The following is a 16,792-nucleotide window of genomic DNA, read 5'->3' on the forward strand; positions in this document are numbered from 1 at the left end:
CACTGGAGTGCAATGACAGAAGAAGAGTCACCAGCAGAGACCAAAGAAAAGAAGAGGATGTCTCTCTCCACAAAGCCCATCCCAGAGTGACAGAAGAAGCATCTGCCCTGTGATAATATTGGGGGACCTGAACACACCTCTCAGCATTGGACAAATCATCTAGGTAATAAATCAACAGAGTAACCATTACTCTTTCAGAGGGAGAGAAGAAATCTAGGGCTATCAGTGGACGGAGAGGGGAGGGTGAGGGGGATAGGAAGAGATTGGACAAGGGGCATAAAGGATCAGTACAACTTGTAACAATATATATGCTAGTAATATTGATTTCATCAACATATGTCAACATTGAACCCCCAAAATGTGTATAATCAATTATGATTCAATCAAAAAAAAAAGATAAGAAAAGAAACATCAGAAATGGAGGTGGGAGACTGGAAGCCAGAAGTAGGAGGCTCACTTTATAATCTTTTATATTTTTGAATTTTCATCCTGTCATATACTACCTAATCAAATAAATTTTTAAAATTAGTGGTGTTATAGAATAATTACTCAGTGATGTGAGTAAATTCTTACAAATAAAAATTGGAATTTGCAAAACAAAACAAAACAAAAATATTGGAAATAGTGGTGACGGTGGCACCAAAAAAAAATGCACTTAAGAATAAGATTGCAGTTTTTTTTTTAGTGGCTAGCCAGTACAGGGATGCGAACCCTTGACCTTGGTGTATTACTAGCATCTTGCTCTCCCAAGTGAGACAGCCCTGAGACTATTTTTAAAATATGTAAAGTTCAACTTACAACATGAAAACTTCTTTCAGAACTATGTAAATATAGCCAGGCCACCCTTAAAACAAAGTAAAATTCTTCATCCGGAGTCCGAAAATGTAGGGAAACTCTAAATGGAGCAGAAGCCTGGCTTCCATCATCCAGCTTGGGCAGAAATGTGTGCAGCAGATTCAGAGCATGCTCCTAGAAGGAAACGGGTGACAATCTGTCGTTTGATTGCCCTTCAGACCTTCTGCAGCTCTTCAGTGGGCTTCCGTGGTGGGTTGCCTACGAAAAGCTTTCAAGGTTCTCTCAGACTCACAGCTTTCCAAGGCTCCAGATTCTTTTTCAGTCAACGATCACATCAGATTTTCAAAAGAAACGTATAGCAAAGGCTGGGGCTCTGTGGCTGCAAAGACAACGATGGCTCTAGCCCTGGTGTAGACTGTCCATCAGCTGGATGAGAGTCAGGAAGATGAAGTTGTTCATTTTAGAACCCCAGAATTCATTTTTCAGTACCAAGTCTTTTATATGGGAGTAAGCCTAGGAAATGGCTTTTAAGGAAAGTGTCTTATAGGAAAATCCTGGCTGGCCTGTGTTAGCTCAGTTGGTAGAGCATGGTGCTGACAACACCAAAGTTGAGGATTTGGGCCCCATGCCAGCCAGTTGCAAAAGAAGAGAAAAATCCTGAATAATTTTAAATTAAAAGAACCAGTAGATGGATTAGGTGGGAGAAAATTTTGCAAAATATACATCTGACAAAGGATTAATATCCAGAATATATAAGGAACTCAAACAACTTTACAAGAAGAAAACAAGCAACCCAATTAAAAAATGGGCAAAAGAGCTAAGTAGGCATTTCTCTAAGGAAGATATCCAAATGGCCAACAGACATATGAAAAAATGCTCAACATCACTCAGCATCCGGGAAATGCAAATCAAAACCACATTGAGATACCATCTAACCCCAGTTAGGATGGCTAAAATCCAAAAGACTATTAACGATAAATGCTGGCGAGGCTGCGGAGAAAAAGGAACTCTCATACATTGTTGGTGGGACTGCAAAATGGTGCAGCCTTTATGGAAAATGGTATGGAGGTTCCTTAAACAATTGCAGATTGATCTACCATACGACCCAGCCATCCCACTGTTGGGAATATACCCAGAGGAATGGAAATCATCAAGTCGAAGGTATACCTGTTCCCCAATGTTCATCGCAGCACTCTTTACAATAGCCAAGAGTTGGAACCAGCCCAAATGCCCATCATCAGATGAGTGGATACGGAAAATGTGGTACATCTACACAATGGAATACTACTCAGCTATAAAAACGAATGAAATACTGCCATTTGCAACAACATGGATGGACCTCGAGAGAATTGTATTAAGTGAAACAAGTCAGGCACAGAAAGAGAAATACCACATGTTCTCACTTATTGGTGGGAGCTAAAAATTAATATATAAATTCACACACACACATACACACATACACACACAAACCGGGGGGGGGGGAAGAAGATATAACAACCACAATTATTTGAAGTTGATACAACAAACAAACAGAAAGGACATTGTTGGGGGGGAGGGGGGGAGGGAGAAGGGAGGGAGGTTTTGGTGATGGGGAGCATTAATCAGCTACAATGTATATCGACAAAATAAAATTTTAAAAAAAATAATAATAAAAAAATAAAAATAAAATAAAATAAAATAAAATAAAATAAAAAAAGAACCAGTAGATGGATTAGGTAAATCAATATGCACTAGTACACTTATGTTTACAGAAATAAGGATTGGATAAATGTCAAACACCACAAACCAAAGAATACAGCAAGCGGGGCAAATTAATTTTATTTTGGTTTTCTGTTCCTCTTTTGTCTCAAAATGGAATGGTTAAATATGGAAACTGCAATGAATTAGAAAAAAAATCTACCTCAGCCAACCTCCCTACCACAGTTTCCACCCAGGAAACACACACCTCTGAGAGGCTACAACCCAGACATGGTCCTTTTCTGCCCCAGCTACTGCCCCAGTGTCTCGCCTGTTTGCAGAAGTGGAAATCGTGTGGAGGGGCAGGGCACCCCGATTTGGAATAAGGAGCTATTTGCCACCTCTTGTGCTGGTCTCATCATTTTGGGTCCTTAGCTTAAAATGAGTCCAAAAAAGTCCCTCAACATCCTGTTAGTAAAAAATAAATGAATAAATAGTAATAAAGAAAGAAACAATAATGAAAAAGAAACATAATGGCAGGTGTCATAAAGCAAGATAAAGGAAATTAAGGAAAGAGAAAGTGAACGTGTTGGGGGTGCTATCTTAGGCAGCAGGGATATCAGGCAGGGCATTGATTGGGGATCCTCGTGCCTGGTCCTGAATGTGGCATGGAAAGCAGCCAAGGAGGTGTTTGGAAGCAGAGGGAAAGTCAGTGCAAAGGCCTGTGTGGGAGTCCAGGGTGACTGGAGCAAAGATGGCAAAGGGGGCAAGGTAAAGGAAGAGGGAGGAAAGATAGCTGGGTGGTGAGGTTGGGTACAAATGGCCACTGTTTAAGCTGGACAAAGGGTAGTAGAGGGGTCACTGTACTATTCTTGCTATGTTTGTACATTTTGAAATTTTCTATAATGCAAAAGAAGCTGGAAAAATTTGTGTCTGACATTTGGAGCTTCAATAGGAGGAGGCAGCCCTACAAGAAATATAAAGTCAGAGCATGCCCCAAAGAAAAGAGTTCAAAAGTCAGAAAAGAATGACAGGTGTTCACTGAAATATCTCACTATCTTAAGGGGGAAACTTGCCTTAGGAGACCGCCAGACTGTTTAGTCTAGAGTTATGCGCAGGAGTATGGTGGTCAGGGCACGATAAGGGTAAAATATCTGATACCTGCACAGGCGTGGGAACTCTAGGACTTAGGTTTGCCTTGTATGTGGCACTCTTTTGGAAGTCATCTTCTTGTAATAGATCAGTGGTTGAAAACTGAATGGATGGACCAGCAAAGATAGATGAAAACAAGGATCACCCCAATGCATGAGAAACCGTAGACCATTTCCCATAGAATAATAGACAAGAATAATAGGAATAATAGACAAGAAAGAACAGAAACCAAGAGGGGGGCAGGTGTGTAGCATGTTCTGAGGCGGAGATGAATATGGAAGGGCACATATGTAATTGGGTTTGTGTCTGAATTTAGAGTGGAAGCCAAGTGGGGTCCACTGACACCCCGAGGTCAGCAGGTATAATCTCAGGAGTCCACGATTTCACTTCAATAATTTTTATTTTCATTTCAACAATCATCTTTTAAAAATTAAAATAAGTATACTTTGGATCATCAGAATGACCATTTTACAATTGGAGCATCGCCATGAGATCTCTTTGCCCACCAAAGAGATCTCTTGGGACAAAGAGTGTGCTTTGTTCAAAGCAACAAGAAAAGAGCAGAGATGGACTTCGTACGTAAATGGTATGTTCTTGCCCAGTGAAGAGCAGATGATGGCGAGGTATACATGCAAATGAAAATCCTGTGGCAATTTAAGTAAGAACAGCAGGTGGATGAGGCAAATCAATTGATCCATCAATTGATCCATCAACTGGTGTACCATAGGCATTTTGAACTCAAAAGTATCTGTGCCACAGTGGTCAATACTTTTTCCACATTCCAAGCAGCAATTTATCTGCAAAACACAACATCATCAATCAACTAAATTAATGTTGTTATTTTGAATTTTATTGGTATATAGATTGGTGTGCATGCTCTGCCATTTTGTTTTTGTTTGATAGTAAGAAAAGAGCTATAACTCTGACACTATCTAGCTTTATGTTAACATATACTTAAACATTGTAATAAAAATAATTTCAAGTCAGCACTGAAGAATCCACAGAACATTTTTTCCTTTGAAGAGACTCCATACATTATTCAAGTTTAAGAAACCCTGACTAAATGACTAGGAAGCAGGTTCACAAAATTAACAGTCTGCATTTGAATTGATTTAAATAGTTAACATTTTGCTATTTCCTGTGCCTTTTATTTCTGATATCATTTCAAATATTTATTTTTAGAATGCCTGCCAAATTCTTATGGCCCGTCTTCAGCCCATCATCAGGAAAAACTCTAAAGGAAAATGGGAGGACTGGGTGAGTGTTCTCTCTGCTGTCCCTGCTGGGAAAAGGCAATGCATCCAGGTGGGTCACAGCCGCAGCTGCACAGGCTGATTGGGGGTGCCCAATCAAGAAGCAAAGCATTTGCTAGCCTTTCCTTCTGCTTTTCCTAAAAGCGATGTCTGTGTTCATTGAAACCTGACTTTATTTCAGAGCCTAATTTTTCACAGAGTGTGATAAAAGAATGGGCTCTGAAGTAAAACACACCAAGGGCTGCTGTCTCTGTTCTGTCACTACTAGCCTATGGGACAAGCCACTTACCCCTGTCTTAGTTCATTCAAGCTGCTATAGCAAAACACTATAGATTGGGTGGCTTATAAAGAACAGGAATTTATTTCTCGCAGTTCTGTAGGCTGGAAGTCTGAGATCAAGACACCAGCAGATTCTGTGTCTGATGAGGACCTGTTTCCTCGTTCATACATGGTGACTTCTCACTGTGTCCTCACGTGACAGAAGGAGCAAGGAAGCTCTTTGGGGTCTCTTTTATAAGGGCACTAATCCCATTCACCAGGGCTCCACTCTCATGACCTAATCATCTCCCAAAGGCCCCACTTCTGATTACCATCATATTGAGGGTTAGGATTTCAACATATGAATTTTGAGGGGACACATTCAGACCATAACACCCCCCCTCAGTGCCTCAGGTTTTCTCGCCTATACGATGGAGATAATAGTAGTCCAAAGATCAAAGGATTACTCAGTTCTTAATAATAATAATTATTATTACAGTTACCATTTTTATTACTGTTCCCCAGCCCTACCCAGTTTACTTCAGCAGGACAGCTGACATGATCATATATTGAGACAGCCAAATTATTTGGGAACAAAGCAGGATAAAAATACATACATGTACTATATGTATATCCCATGTACATACCTATGTACCTATGTACATAAGTACTTAAATATGGCCTAGCTCCCTCCCTAATTTAAGTCCAAAGAGGGTGAAAAGTAATAACTTTTATACTGTGCAACCCAAAAAAACAGAGGGTCCTAGAGCATAGCTTGCACCTGCCTTAATCACATCCCTGAAAAGCCTGACCTGCAGCTGGTGCCCAGACCTAAGTCTCAGCTGAGGTGAACATGGGTGCAGACGAGAGGCAGGCCCAGTGTGGAAGGCATTTCTCATCACTTTCCCTAAATTCATACTTCTTTGTAACTAATCATCTCTTTCAGATTGCAAAAGCCTTTGAAGAGTCCATCAGTCTCTCAGCTACTGGATATTTCAAGTAAAGACCATTTTTACTTTGGCTTACACTACACTTCTCCAGGGGTGACATGCACTCATCAGTCTGAGCAGATGCCCAGAGAGCACGGGAGCTCTGCTGTACCCAGCATTTACCCTTTACTCATGGGATCATGGGGGCTGGGGAAGGAGGTCTGGGGGAGGGCCAGGGCAGGGGACATTCCAGAGCCTCCTTGGGGCAGCAGCTATTTACCAGCCAGGAGGGACACCATTTCTATCCATACACACTCTGACTCATCCCAACCACCACACGCTGGAGAGGAGGAGTGGACACCAGTTGATCTCCGTGTTTGTGGTGGTATTTGTTGGCCGCAATGGCATGGTTCCCTTGCAGGAGAGGGGACAGGGAGACCTCCAGCACAGAGTACGGACACTGCCTGCAGCCCTTGTGGGGCAGCTTCTCTGCTCTGTTTATCTCCAGGACCCAGCACAGCAGGTGACCAGACCACTGGTGCCTTTTCAATTCACACCCGATTTCTCTTCTCAGAGGCTACCAGACGCATATGGACTGGCAGAAGGAAGAAGGAGACGCTTATCCGTATTTTGTTTATGGAGCATCCTGTTCTGAGGTTGAAGTCGACTGTCTGACTGGGGCTCATAAGGTAAAGAGAATGCGTTGATGTCCACTATCTTCACAGTGTAAACACAAACACTGATGTGTTTCCTGTGCTGTGAATTATAATCAACTTGACCCTTCCAGTGGAAAAACCAGGGACAGACATATAATTTTAGTAAAAATCTATTTTAAATAAATACTATTTTCCATTATATATTTTCTCTTGATGCAGCTCCTTAGGACCGACATCTTCATGGATGCTGCTTTCAGCATAAACCCAGCCCTGGATATTGGACAGGTGCGTGATTCCAGAACCACCCCCAACAGGGGCTTTTGGCCAATCCCATTTAGCAGCTATTCATTCAGAATACTGTTCTCCAGCATTCTCCAAACTTTGTTCATACCTAATTCAGCTTTTCTGCAATATAGACTATATATTATGCACACACACATCGATAAAATACTGAAAGAAAATTCAAGGAAAAGTTAATAGTGGTTGTCTTTGCATGACGGGAACATACATGATTTATTCTGCTTTATAATTCTCTGTGCGTCATGACTTTTCTTCAGTGAACATTATGTTCATAATTAGAACATTACATAGATACATAATAAAGTTAAGGTAGTGTTCATATAAATATTGAATTTAAACAGATTGCATAATTTAGAGAAATATGAGAAAAAGAAATGCTTAAACACGATTTTCCTTCTCTTGCTGAATTTAATTCTGATTTTTATCTCACAAACAAATAAAATTAGCTTACCCGAAGTCTTTTTAAACTTAGAGCTAAAATCTTCCCAGCTGCTGGTGTAGCCTTGCTTTTTCCCAACACACCAGCTGCATGAGCCCATCCCAGACCTGCCAGCTGGCTCCCAGGTGAAGTTGCGGTGGCTGGTCCACAGCCAGCACCTGAGTAGGAACTTGGAGCAATTGAGTTGCTTGGCATCAAACCCCAACAGACATGTGGTATTTTCATCTGCCAACAGCTTGGTTTACCTTCGCTGATGGGTTTTATAAGAATCAATTTTATTGGTCCCTCAGTATTTCTCAGAATGTGGTCCTCAGTGTCTCTGCAACAGAGCCACCTATAGTGCTTACTGGAAACGTGGATTCCTGGGCCCACCCCAGACCCAGACTTGCTTCATCATAACTTTGCTAGGCTGGGACTTGGAATCTCACCCAAAATTGATCTTAAGCCTGTAAAATTTCAGACCTACAGCTAGCCCCAGGCCTCTCCTCCCCTCCCCACTTTTTTCCTTCTCCTCACAGTAAATTCCTGCCTCTTTTATTGCTTTAGCAAAGGAAAAAGGAAGAGTTACGATTAGGAAAACGCTTCCTTTGGCCCATTAGAAAAGGAAAGAAACCAGAAGTGTGTTAGACTGAGTCTCTTGGGTTTTGATCTTTTCCTCTAGAGACAAGCATTGTTATTTCTGATACAGCATTTAAATTTGCTTAACTTTTCCTAAATTTTGTGTTTCAATAAAACGCAAACTGTAACTCCCCAATTTTTATAACCTCCAGGCAGACACCCTCTTTAAAAGGGACTTTTTTTCCTAGAGCATAATATTTTGCAAAATAGAACTCAACATGGCTTTTAATAAATATAATTATTTCTTCCAGCCCACCCTGTCTAACACTGATCTACTCTTCACAGTAATTTATAAAGGGAAGTAAAGAAATCCAGATATTATATTAAACTACAGTGTCCTGGCTCCGTTTATTCTAGTTCATGTTCTTTTAATGTTAGCTTCTTTTTTATCTAACTCAAATAGACATTTATTGAGAAATCTATGTACCAGGCACCGTGCTAAGAACAGAATACAAGAAGGCCAAGGCCTCAGTGTGCTTATAAGCTGGAGAGAAAGAGAGAGAGAGAAGGAAAATACCCTCCAGGTGCCACCAGGATGGGGAGTGTGTTCAAGGGGCAGTGAGCCTGGAGGAAGTGGTTTCTAAATCCACCTGGGGGGAGGTGAGAGGGTCCAAAAGGCTCCAAGAGGCCGTAATTCTTCAGCTGGAACTTGGAGGATGATTAGGAATTTGGCAGGTGGACAAGTTGAGGTGGGAAGGGAAGAGAACCAGCAGACACTGCATTTATAAACACTTGGAGGTGAAAAAGAACCTGGTGGGTTTGGAGAATTATCAGAGACTTGGCAAGTGTCAGTACATGGGGTACCTGAGGATGAGGCCAGGCAAGGTGGCAGGCACCGGTTCCTGAAGGGCCCTTCATAAAGTCCACCACGGTGCTTTCAAGAATGGCTCGCTGTGATTCGGAACCCCACTTTCTTTCAGGCTGGAATATTTATTCAACCAACATCATATACTAATAACTGGTGACACTTTTGGCTGTAGGTTGAGGGAGCATTTATCCAAGGCATGGGATTATATACCATAGAAGAACTGAAATACTCCCCAGAAGGCGTGCTTTATTCTCGGGGTCCAGATGACTACAAAATCCCCACCGTCACTGAGATACCAGAAGGGTTCTATGTCACTTTGGTGCGTTCCCGAAATCCCATAGCCATCTACTCATCTAAGGTAAGAACTTAAGACCTCTGTCCTAGTTGGCTAGGTCTGCCATAACAAAATACCACAGACTGGGTGGATTAAACAACAGAGATTTTTTTTCTCACAGTTCTGGAGGCTGGAAGTTTGAGATCAAGGTGCTGGCAGATTTGGTTTCCTCTGAGGCCTCTCTCCTTAGCTTGGAGATGGCCATCTTCTCCCTGTTTTCACGTGTTCTTCCTCTGTGTGTCTGGTCACATTTCCTCTTCATATAGGGACACAAGTCACATTGGATTAGGGCCAAGCCAAATGGCCTTATTTTAATTTAATCACCTCTGTGAAGACTATCTCCAAATACAGTCACATTCTAAGGTACTGGGAGTTAGGACTTTAACATATGAATTTGAGGGGGAATAAAATTCAGTTCATAACAACCTCCTCTTTCAGGAAACTGTACAACAGTTACCTGGATTTGCTTGCTTCTTTGAATTGCAAATCCCAAAAGGAGAGAGGGAAAAGAAAAGCAGGCTCCCTGCACAGTGACGCTCACTAACTCCAGGTGCCCGAGTACTGGGGCTCCCCCCTCAGAGAGCTCATGAACCAAACCTGATCAAACAGGAAGGTCCAGGAGGACCTGAACATCCTGGTTCATTAGGCTAGGTGCCACCCTGAGATAAACCGACATCGTAGGCGAACTCCACGGGCCCAGGGCTCTCCTTTCCACACCCTTCCCACCTGTCCTCCAGCCTCAGTTCTTGCTCAGCCACCCTCTCCCACACGCTCCCTACTTCAGAACCTGATTTCAGACAACTTTCTCCCTGACTCTGCTCTGAGGTGTTAACAACCACTGATATCTGTAACTGGCCCATAAAGACCTATAGCAAGCAAAGGCGCTGAACACAAGTGTGCAAAAACCATAACTTCCCCAACGCAAGTTCTGTTCTGAGTCCACACTTGACCCGACAGGTGGCTACTTTAACCTCAGGTTTTCAGAGGATTCCCTCTCTTTCCTAGGAGTAGGTCAAGGTGAGACTTCTGTCTGAGCAGCCTCAATCTCCACTTCTGCAGCAGCATTTGACCGGGGCCATCCCTAAAGGCCAGCAGGACACAGCACAATCCTGCCACTTGGGGTCTAGCTACCTCCCTGGCAGTTCTGTCCTGATAGGACCCAGAACTCTCCATGCCCACCCCTCCCCCTCACCTCAGAGACACCCCCACCCCAGCCCCAGCCCTCAGAGTAACCTGGGCCTCTAACGACCAGAGCCCCAGACACAGACCACACACCAGACTACCCTGAAGAAAGAAAGAAGAAAAGTCAGTACAAAAAGGCACTGATGAATTATGCAAAATATAATGCCACCATACTGTTCATTCAAAAGCATCCCACACCTGCCAGGGAAGTTAGCGCTCGGGAAAAGAGGCAACGACCTCATTGCCTTTCAAGCTCAGCTACGAAGACTGTGGCTGTTTTGCTCTGCTTTTCAGTTAAATACAAATGGTCTGGATCCGGAGTTGGGGTTTCCTAGAGAGCACCGAGGGCTTTGGTCTTCGGGACTTCACCTGGGTGGGGGAACATGAGTTTTTAGCCCTTCTGAATCCTGATGTCCCGGGGCATTTTCATGAGCTACTCTGAGGAGGACCCCACACACAAATCACCATGGGGGGAATTCGAGTCTGGCCACTCAGACTGACTCCACTCTGATGGTGATGAAGCCAGAAGAGGTGACTGTGTGTGAGTGTGTCTGTGTGTGTGCGTGCATTTGCACAAAGTAGTCCTAAAAGAACCACACATTTCTTTTTATATGTATATATATTTTTATGAGCATAGTCATTGTTACAAATCATACTTATTCTTTATGCCCCTTATCCAATCTCTCCCCTCCCTCTCCCCCTCCCCCTCAAAAACCACACATTTCTGATGGCCTTTTGCGCTTCTCCAGGGATTGGGTGAGGCTGGAATGTTCCTGGGGTCCTCCGTGTTGTTTGCCATATATGATGCAGTGACCGCTGCCCGCAGAGAGAGGGGGCTGACCACAGCCTTCACCATGAGCAGCCCTGCAACTCCTGAATTGATTCGGATGACTTGTATGGATCAGTTTACGGACATGGTAAGGGAGGCCCCTGGTAATCACCCCTCGAGGGACTTTCAAGTTCTCGGTATGGATTTGATAACCATGAAAAACTTGCAGGGCAGGTCAACCTTTTTCTGTGAAAATTCTCATTTTGCCTCCCCTTGCCACGTCCCATGTGCTTCAAAGCATCTACAAAGCGAGAGAACCTCTTCAAATGATGGTTTAATTGTTTCAGACCCCAAAGAAAAGCACTCTCAGCTGAGCCAGTGCTGATGGCATATGGGTATGGTAGGTTGCTTCTTTAAACATTTTATCGAAATGTGGATGATGTGGTGTTTTGATTACCTCAATGCCAAATTACATTAACTAGATATTGGATCTGGTCAATTATGCAGAAAGCAAACTAATAAAAATAATTTAAATGAAAATATCAAGTCACTGGACACACATCGATATGCCTTGTATCACACACTGATAGAATACAGTTCTGTTTTACAGCTGTTGAAAATACATCTAGATTATCATCAGAGTGTATTCCTCTATTGAACTGCGTACTGCTGCCCCAAATGAGTCTTTGGCACAAAATCAGATTGCACTTTATGCCTTGGAAATTACAGGGCTTCTGTGTAAAATACATCTTATCCCAAACAAGAAGTTTATGAGGATAAGGAGATTTGTGTCTCAAGGATTGAAACTAATATGAAAATTATGTAATTTTGACAAGAATATATGGACATTGACTTATTCTCTTTAAAAAAAAGAACATTATCTGCCTTCTGAATTAGAACATTTTTCATATAATAACATTTAATTTACAACAGTCTTCCTCTTTTTGATCTTTTCTAGATTCCAAGAGATGACCCATCAACATTTACACCGTGGTCCATCCATGTGTCTTAATCTAATGTTTTCTAGAAAATGAATGAATATATGATTGACCTTAAAAGTCTCAAACCATAACAAAATATAAGTTGGCTCCCAATTGTCAAAGATAGTTTTAGCATCTTTTAATTATTCTCTGTGATTTATGTCACTGCATGATTATGTTTTAGAACGTAAATTTTCCCCAAAAGGTATAATGGAGCTTAGAATAGAAAATTCTAATTTTAGTTTGCATTATCCTGAAAATCTACATCATCATGATTTTAACACATGGTAGAATTTTCATTAACCTTGAACAACTCAAGAGAGATTACTTGTGCTTTGTTCTTCAGAAATCTGCTCAAAGTTTGGTAAAATCTTCCACCCCCAAAACTCTCAGAACTGGATCCCCCAAAGCCAATTATAACCAGCTCACCTGGAAAAATCCCTGACTTACAGTGTTTGCCAATTTCCATAGTGTAAATACTCCCACCTTGCCAATTCCAAGCCACTGACTGAAGAATCTGAATGTGGAGTTGGAGAGATGCTCACGGTCAGCTCTCATGAATGGTCAGAGCTGTCTCCCATGCCAGCCTACCACAGTCCTCGGGCTCCTGCCACTCCCACGTGGCCCATTTAGAGAAGGCTTCAGGAAGTAACCATCCAAAACCTCCAACTGGTCCTCCTCTGCCACAAGCCATGTACATGTACAACATCTTCCTCACCTGAAGGCCGCACTAATAATATGAGTCATTGGTTTTTGGAAATAGTCTTAAATCATTCGTTTCTTCCTGTTCTCTTTGACTTAGTTTTTCTTAGAAATGGCTGCTGAATTTTATGAAGTGACTTAGCATCTATTGATTTGATCACGTTTTCCTCCTTTTTTTTTATGTAATGCACTAAGTTAGATTTAATAAGGTGAGAGATTTCTAATATTGAACCACCGTGACCCAGAAATAATTCTTACTTGGCATATTTTGTACTATCTGTGTTGAGTTTTGGTATTAAAATTTTGCTAGATTTATAAGATGAATTGGAGAGAATTTCCATTTTTTATATGCCAAAGATAGTTTAAATAACATTGTCATTATCTTCATGATTACATAAAATTCATCTGTAAATCCATTTGTTCCTTGTTCTTTGTTCAACAATAGGGTTTTAATCTTTTCCATTCTCTTCTATACTAAGTTGTTTTATTGCTGACACTGTCATGTTATCTCTTTGACCCGTCTATATTTTCATCCTCCTTTTTAAGTGATAGAATGAAATTCATTCACGCTTCTTATAATTATTAATTTTTTTATTTTTTACTTCATACCTATTACATATATAACATATAATTTAAACTGTATATAGTATATATTATAGATTTTACACTGTGGCTTCTATGTTTTCCTTTTCATTATTTTGCTGGTTTGTTCAAGCTACGAGTAATTCCATTTCTCCTCTTGTTAAATTGGAAGTTCAATTTGTACCATTAGTCATTCATTTCCATTTACCTACTCTAACAAACAGATACATATTTGTCTACCATGGTTTGAAAACAAGATACCAAATATTTCCCCCACAAAAAGCTATTCTTTCCTGGCCTCCTGCTCTGTCTGTTCTCATATTTCCACCACTTGTCCCAGTAAAATAATACTTTGGTAACTCTCTTACTTTCCCCCCCACCTACAGCAACCCCAGCCCTTAAGTCGCTGCAGTTGTAGATTTTAGTTCTAGACTATTAGTTAAATTTCCCTCACGGTACGACTTTTTCTAGCATTTACATTACACATTCCCAAAGAGACTTCCCTCATCCATTTAGACTTCTTATCCGAGTTGTTTTCTGTTTGATTTCTCTCCCTCAGATGGGGTGGTCTTTTGCCCAGGCAGGGAGACTTCACAGGGTCTCCCGCTGCCCTTCTTTCCTCTCAGCAACCAGCAGATGCCAGTCTACTGCCCTCTAGGGTCCCTTGTGGTAGCCAAGAGTTTGATGCCATGTTGATTCTTTTTCCCTCATAGAAAACTTGATCTTTCAGCCTAGACCCTTGTAAGTTAGTCCATTTATCCTTGGAGTTCAAAACTGGTATCAGGTGGGTGTCCTTTCTCTTCAGTCCAGCCTGGAATTTGAAGGGCGTTCCAATCCCTGGACTCAGATCTTCAGCTCAGAGAAAGCTTCTTCTAGTGTTTAATGACTGCTCTTTATCTATCCCTCTTTTTCCTTTAGCTGTCTTATTCACACGTGAGGTCTCCTGCGTTTAGATCCCAAGTCTCTTTTCCTGCCCTTCATGATTTCTCCTTCTGTGTGTGTTTGCTCTGTGCTGAGATGTATTTATGGCACTTTGTTTCCCAGGTCACACATTCGGATTTCAACCATGACCATCTTCATCTACTGAATTGTTCCTTAGCTGGTTTGGTGGTTTGTTCTCCAGAAGGTATTTGTGGGGGAGGGGGGCTGCAGTTTAATGTCCTTCTTTTATATTCAAATTGACAGTTGTCTCCTCCAGGGACTCTCCTTTGCTGGGTGTGTCCTCTCCAGCTCTTGCGTCTGTATTAGTTTCCCAGTGCCACCCTAACAAAGCACCACACGCAGGCTGGCTTAAAACAACAAAAGTTATCCTCTCACAGTCCTGGGGGCTAGAAGTCTGAAATCAAAATGTCAGCAGGGTCATGCTTCTTCTAAAGGGTCTAAGAAAGAATCCTTCCTTGCTTCTTCCTTAGCTTGTGATAGTTGCTGGCAATCCTTGGCGTTCCTTGGCTTGTAGACACATCACGCCAATCTCTGCCCCCATCTTCCCTCCATGTATAAGTCTCCAAATATCCCTCTCCTTATATGGACACCAGTCATTGTATTTAGGGGCCAGCCTAATCTAGCATAACTTCATCTTGACTTGATTACATCTAAAAGACCCTGTTTCCAAATAAGATCACATTGGGAACACAGTTCAACCCACAACAGGCCCCCTAAATATTTTTTTATTTGTCAGCCCACTGGGCTGCAGCGTAGTTACTGCAGAACCCTGAGAGGCAGCAGCCACAGGCTACAGAAGACAGAAGGATCCTAATCCAGCCCCTGGCAGGGAAGAAGCAGGAAAGCAGCCCAGGCCCTGCTGAGGCCAGTGGATGAAGCCTCCCAGCCTACAGCTCTTCTGACTCCTTGGACTCACCCAGACTCGGGGGCAGGAGGGGCTCAGCCGACACACCTGGCACTCCTGACCTGTCCACACCAGTGTCGGACTCTCCGTGCCCTGCCCCACCCCAGGGACCGAGCTCTCCTCCAGATTCACAGTTGTTGGGGAGCTGATCTCCAGGCTCCCCCAGGCTGATGGTAGAGAACCCCCCTCCCACAGAGCCCAAGCCCTCACTGGCACCCAGGCTCCCACAGGCCAGCACTGCCTGGCTCAGCAGAGACGGAAAGATTGGACTGGGAGGGAATGGAAGGGCCCTCGTAGTCAAAAAGGTTGAGAAGAAAAGTTCTGGAACGTGGATATTTAATGATCAGCCCAAGATCTCAGCATCCTAAGAAGTGCCTCACTATCATTCTGCTTACCTGTGTTCCATCTTTGGGTTTTGAAGAGCTCAAAACAGAAGTCAGCGCCCCAGTAACCCCAAAGCAGTGGCCAGTTCTTTCCCAGTGACATCAGCGAACAGGATGTATTACAGTTTTTATTCCAGATAGGTTTGTTTGAATTGTTGGGGAGGGCAGAGTCATTTCTAATATTAATTATTTCATTGAGTAACAGGGATTCTTTGATGTAAATCATAAGACCTTTTTTATAATGAACATACAAGCACCTGGGTCAACATATGTGGAGTTTCTCTCACCCACCAGAATAATTCCTTTAAAACTGAAGAAATTTAGTCTTTCCTTTTCATTAAAGAAGAGAAAAAGAAACAAACAAGCAGCGGTTGCTTTTTTCCATTGTCTCGAATAGGCACTGAGAGAAGAGCCTGGCAGAGACCGCCTGTCTCGCAGTGGGCAATCTTTTGTTCACGAACTGAGCTTCCCAGAGCTCAGGGGTTTCTTGAAGGAGAGAAAGCTAGAGGACTTCAGGCCTCACCCCCACACCCTCAGCTTAGAGCAGCAACCTTTTTGTGTAGTTTGTTTACGCTTCACCAGATTTCATTCAGACAAAAGTTGCTCTGGCTCAGACAGGTTTGAAAAACACTTCCCCAAAGCAATTCAGGGTCAGCTTTCAGCTTCCCAGCAATGAATGCATTTGGTTCCCTAATCCAAAGTACTTTTACGTCTACCAAATCTAACACCTTAATTCAACTTTAGTTCTCTCAAACTATTCTTTTAATTTAAATGCTTATATTTTGTGTTGATGCTGAGGGATTTATTCCAATAAATATTCTAAAACACCATGATTCATGCTTTTCACAACCACTGGCTGCATCCGTGTCCCTGGAAGGGGTAATCGTGTGCTTTAGCATTTACTAGCTGCCCTCTTTTAAAGGGAAGAGTGAGGTGGTGGACAGATTGTCAACCCTTAAAACAATCCCTGTGTCATTTTCCCTTAGGTGGAAGCAACCATGAGAAGGGCCTGTGTCTCCACCCGCTCCTTCCCCTCTCCCCCAGCCTGCCTCCCCTTCCATTCCCAGTTCTCACGGCATCAACTCCTACTTAGTTCTCAGGCCTCAATGTTCCTTCCTCAGGGAGCCCT

At 42.5% G+C, this 16,792-nt stretch overlaps 1 protein-coding gene across 1 annotated transcript in view; it reads left to right on the top strand.

The window, feature by feature from the left end:
- LOC134382234 (aldehyde oxidase 4) overlaps positions 1-12,182 on the top strand; it is a 63,169-nt gene extending 50,987 nt beyond the window's left edge. The window contains exons 29-35 of the mRNA XM_063102640.1: positions 4,807-4,881; positions 6,082-6,134; positions 6,639-6,753; positions 6,940-7,005; positions 9,058-9,243; positions 11,151-11,318; positions 12,129-12,182. Coding sequence (XP_062958710.1) covers positions 4,807-4,881; positions 6,082-6,134; positions 6,639-6,753; positions 6,940-7,005; positions 9,058-9,243; positions 11,151-11,318; positions 12,129-12,182 — 717 coding nt within the window. The remainder of the gene's footprint in view (positions 1-4,806; positions 4,882-6,081; positions 6,135-6,638; positions 6,754-6,939; positions 7,006-9,057; positions 9,244-11,150; positions 11,319-12,128) is intronic.
- The last annotated feature ends 4,610 nt before the right edge of the window (positions 12,183-16,792 follow it).

This window comes from Cynocephalus volans, chromosome 1, assembly GCF_027409185.1.
Source record: "Cynocephalus volans isolate mCynVol1 chromosome 1, mCynVol1.pri, whole genome shotgun sequence".
Lineage (NCBI taxonomy): Eukaryota > Metazoa > Chordata > Mammalia > Dermoptera > Cynocephalidae > Cynocephalus > Cynocephalus volans.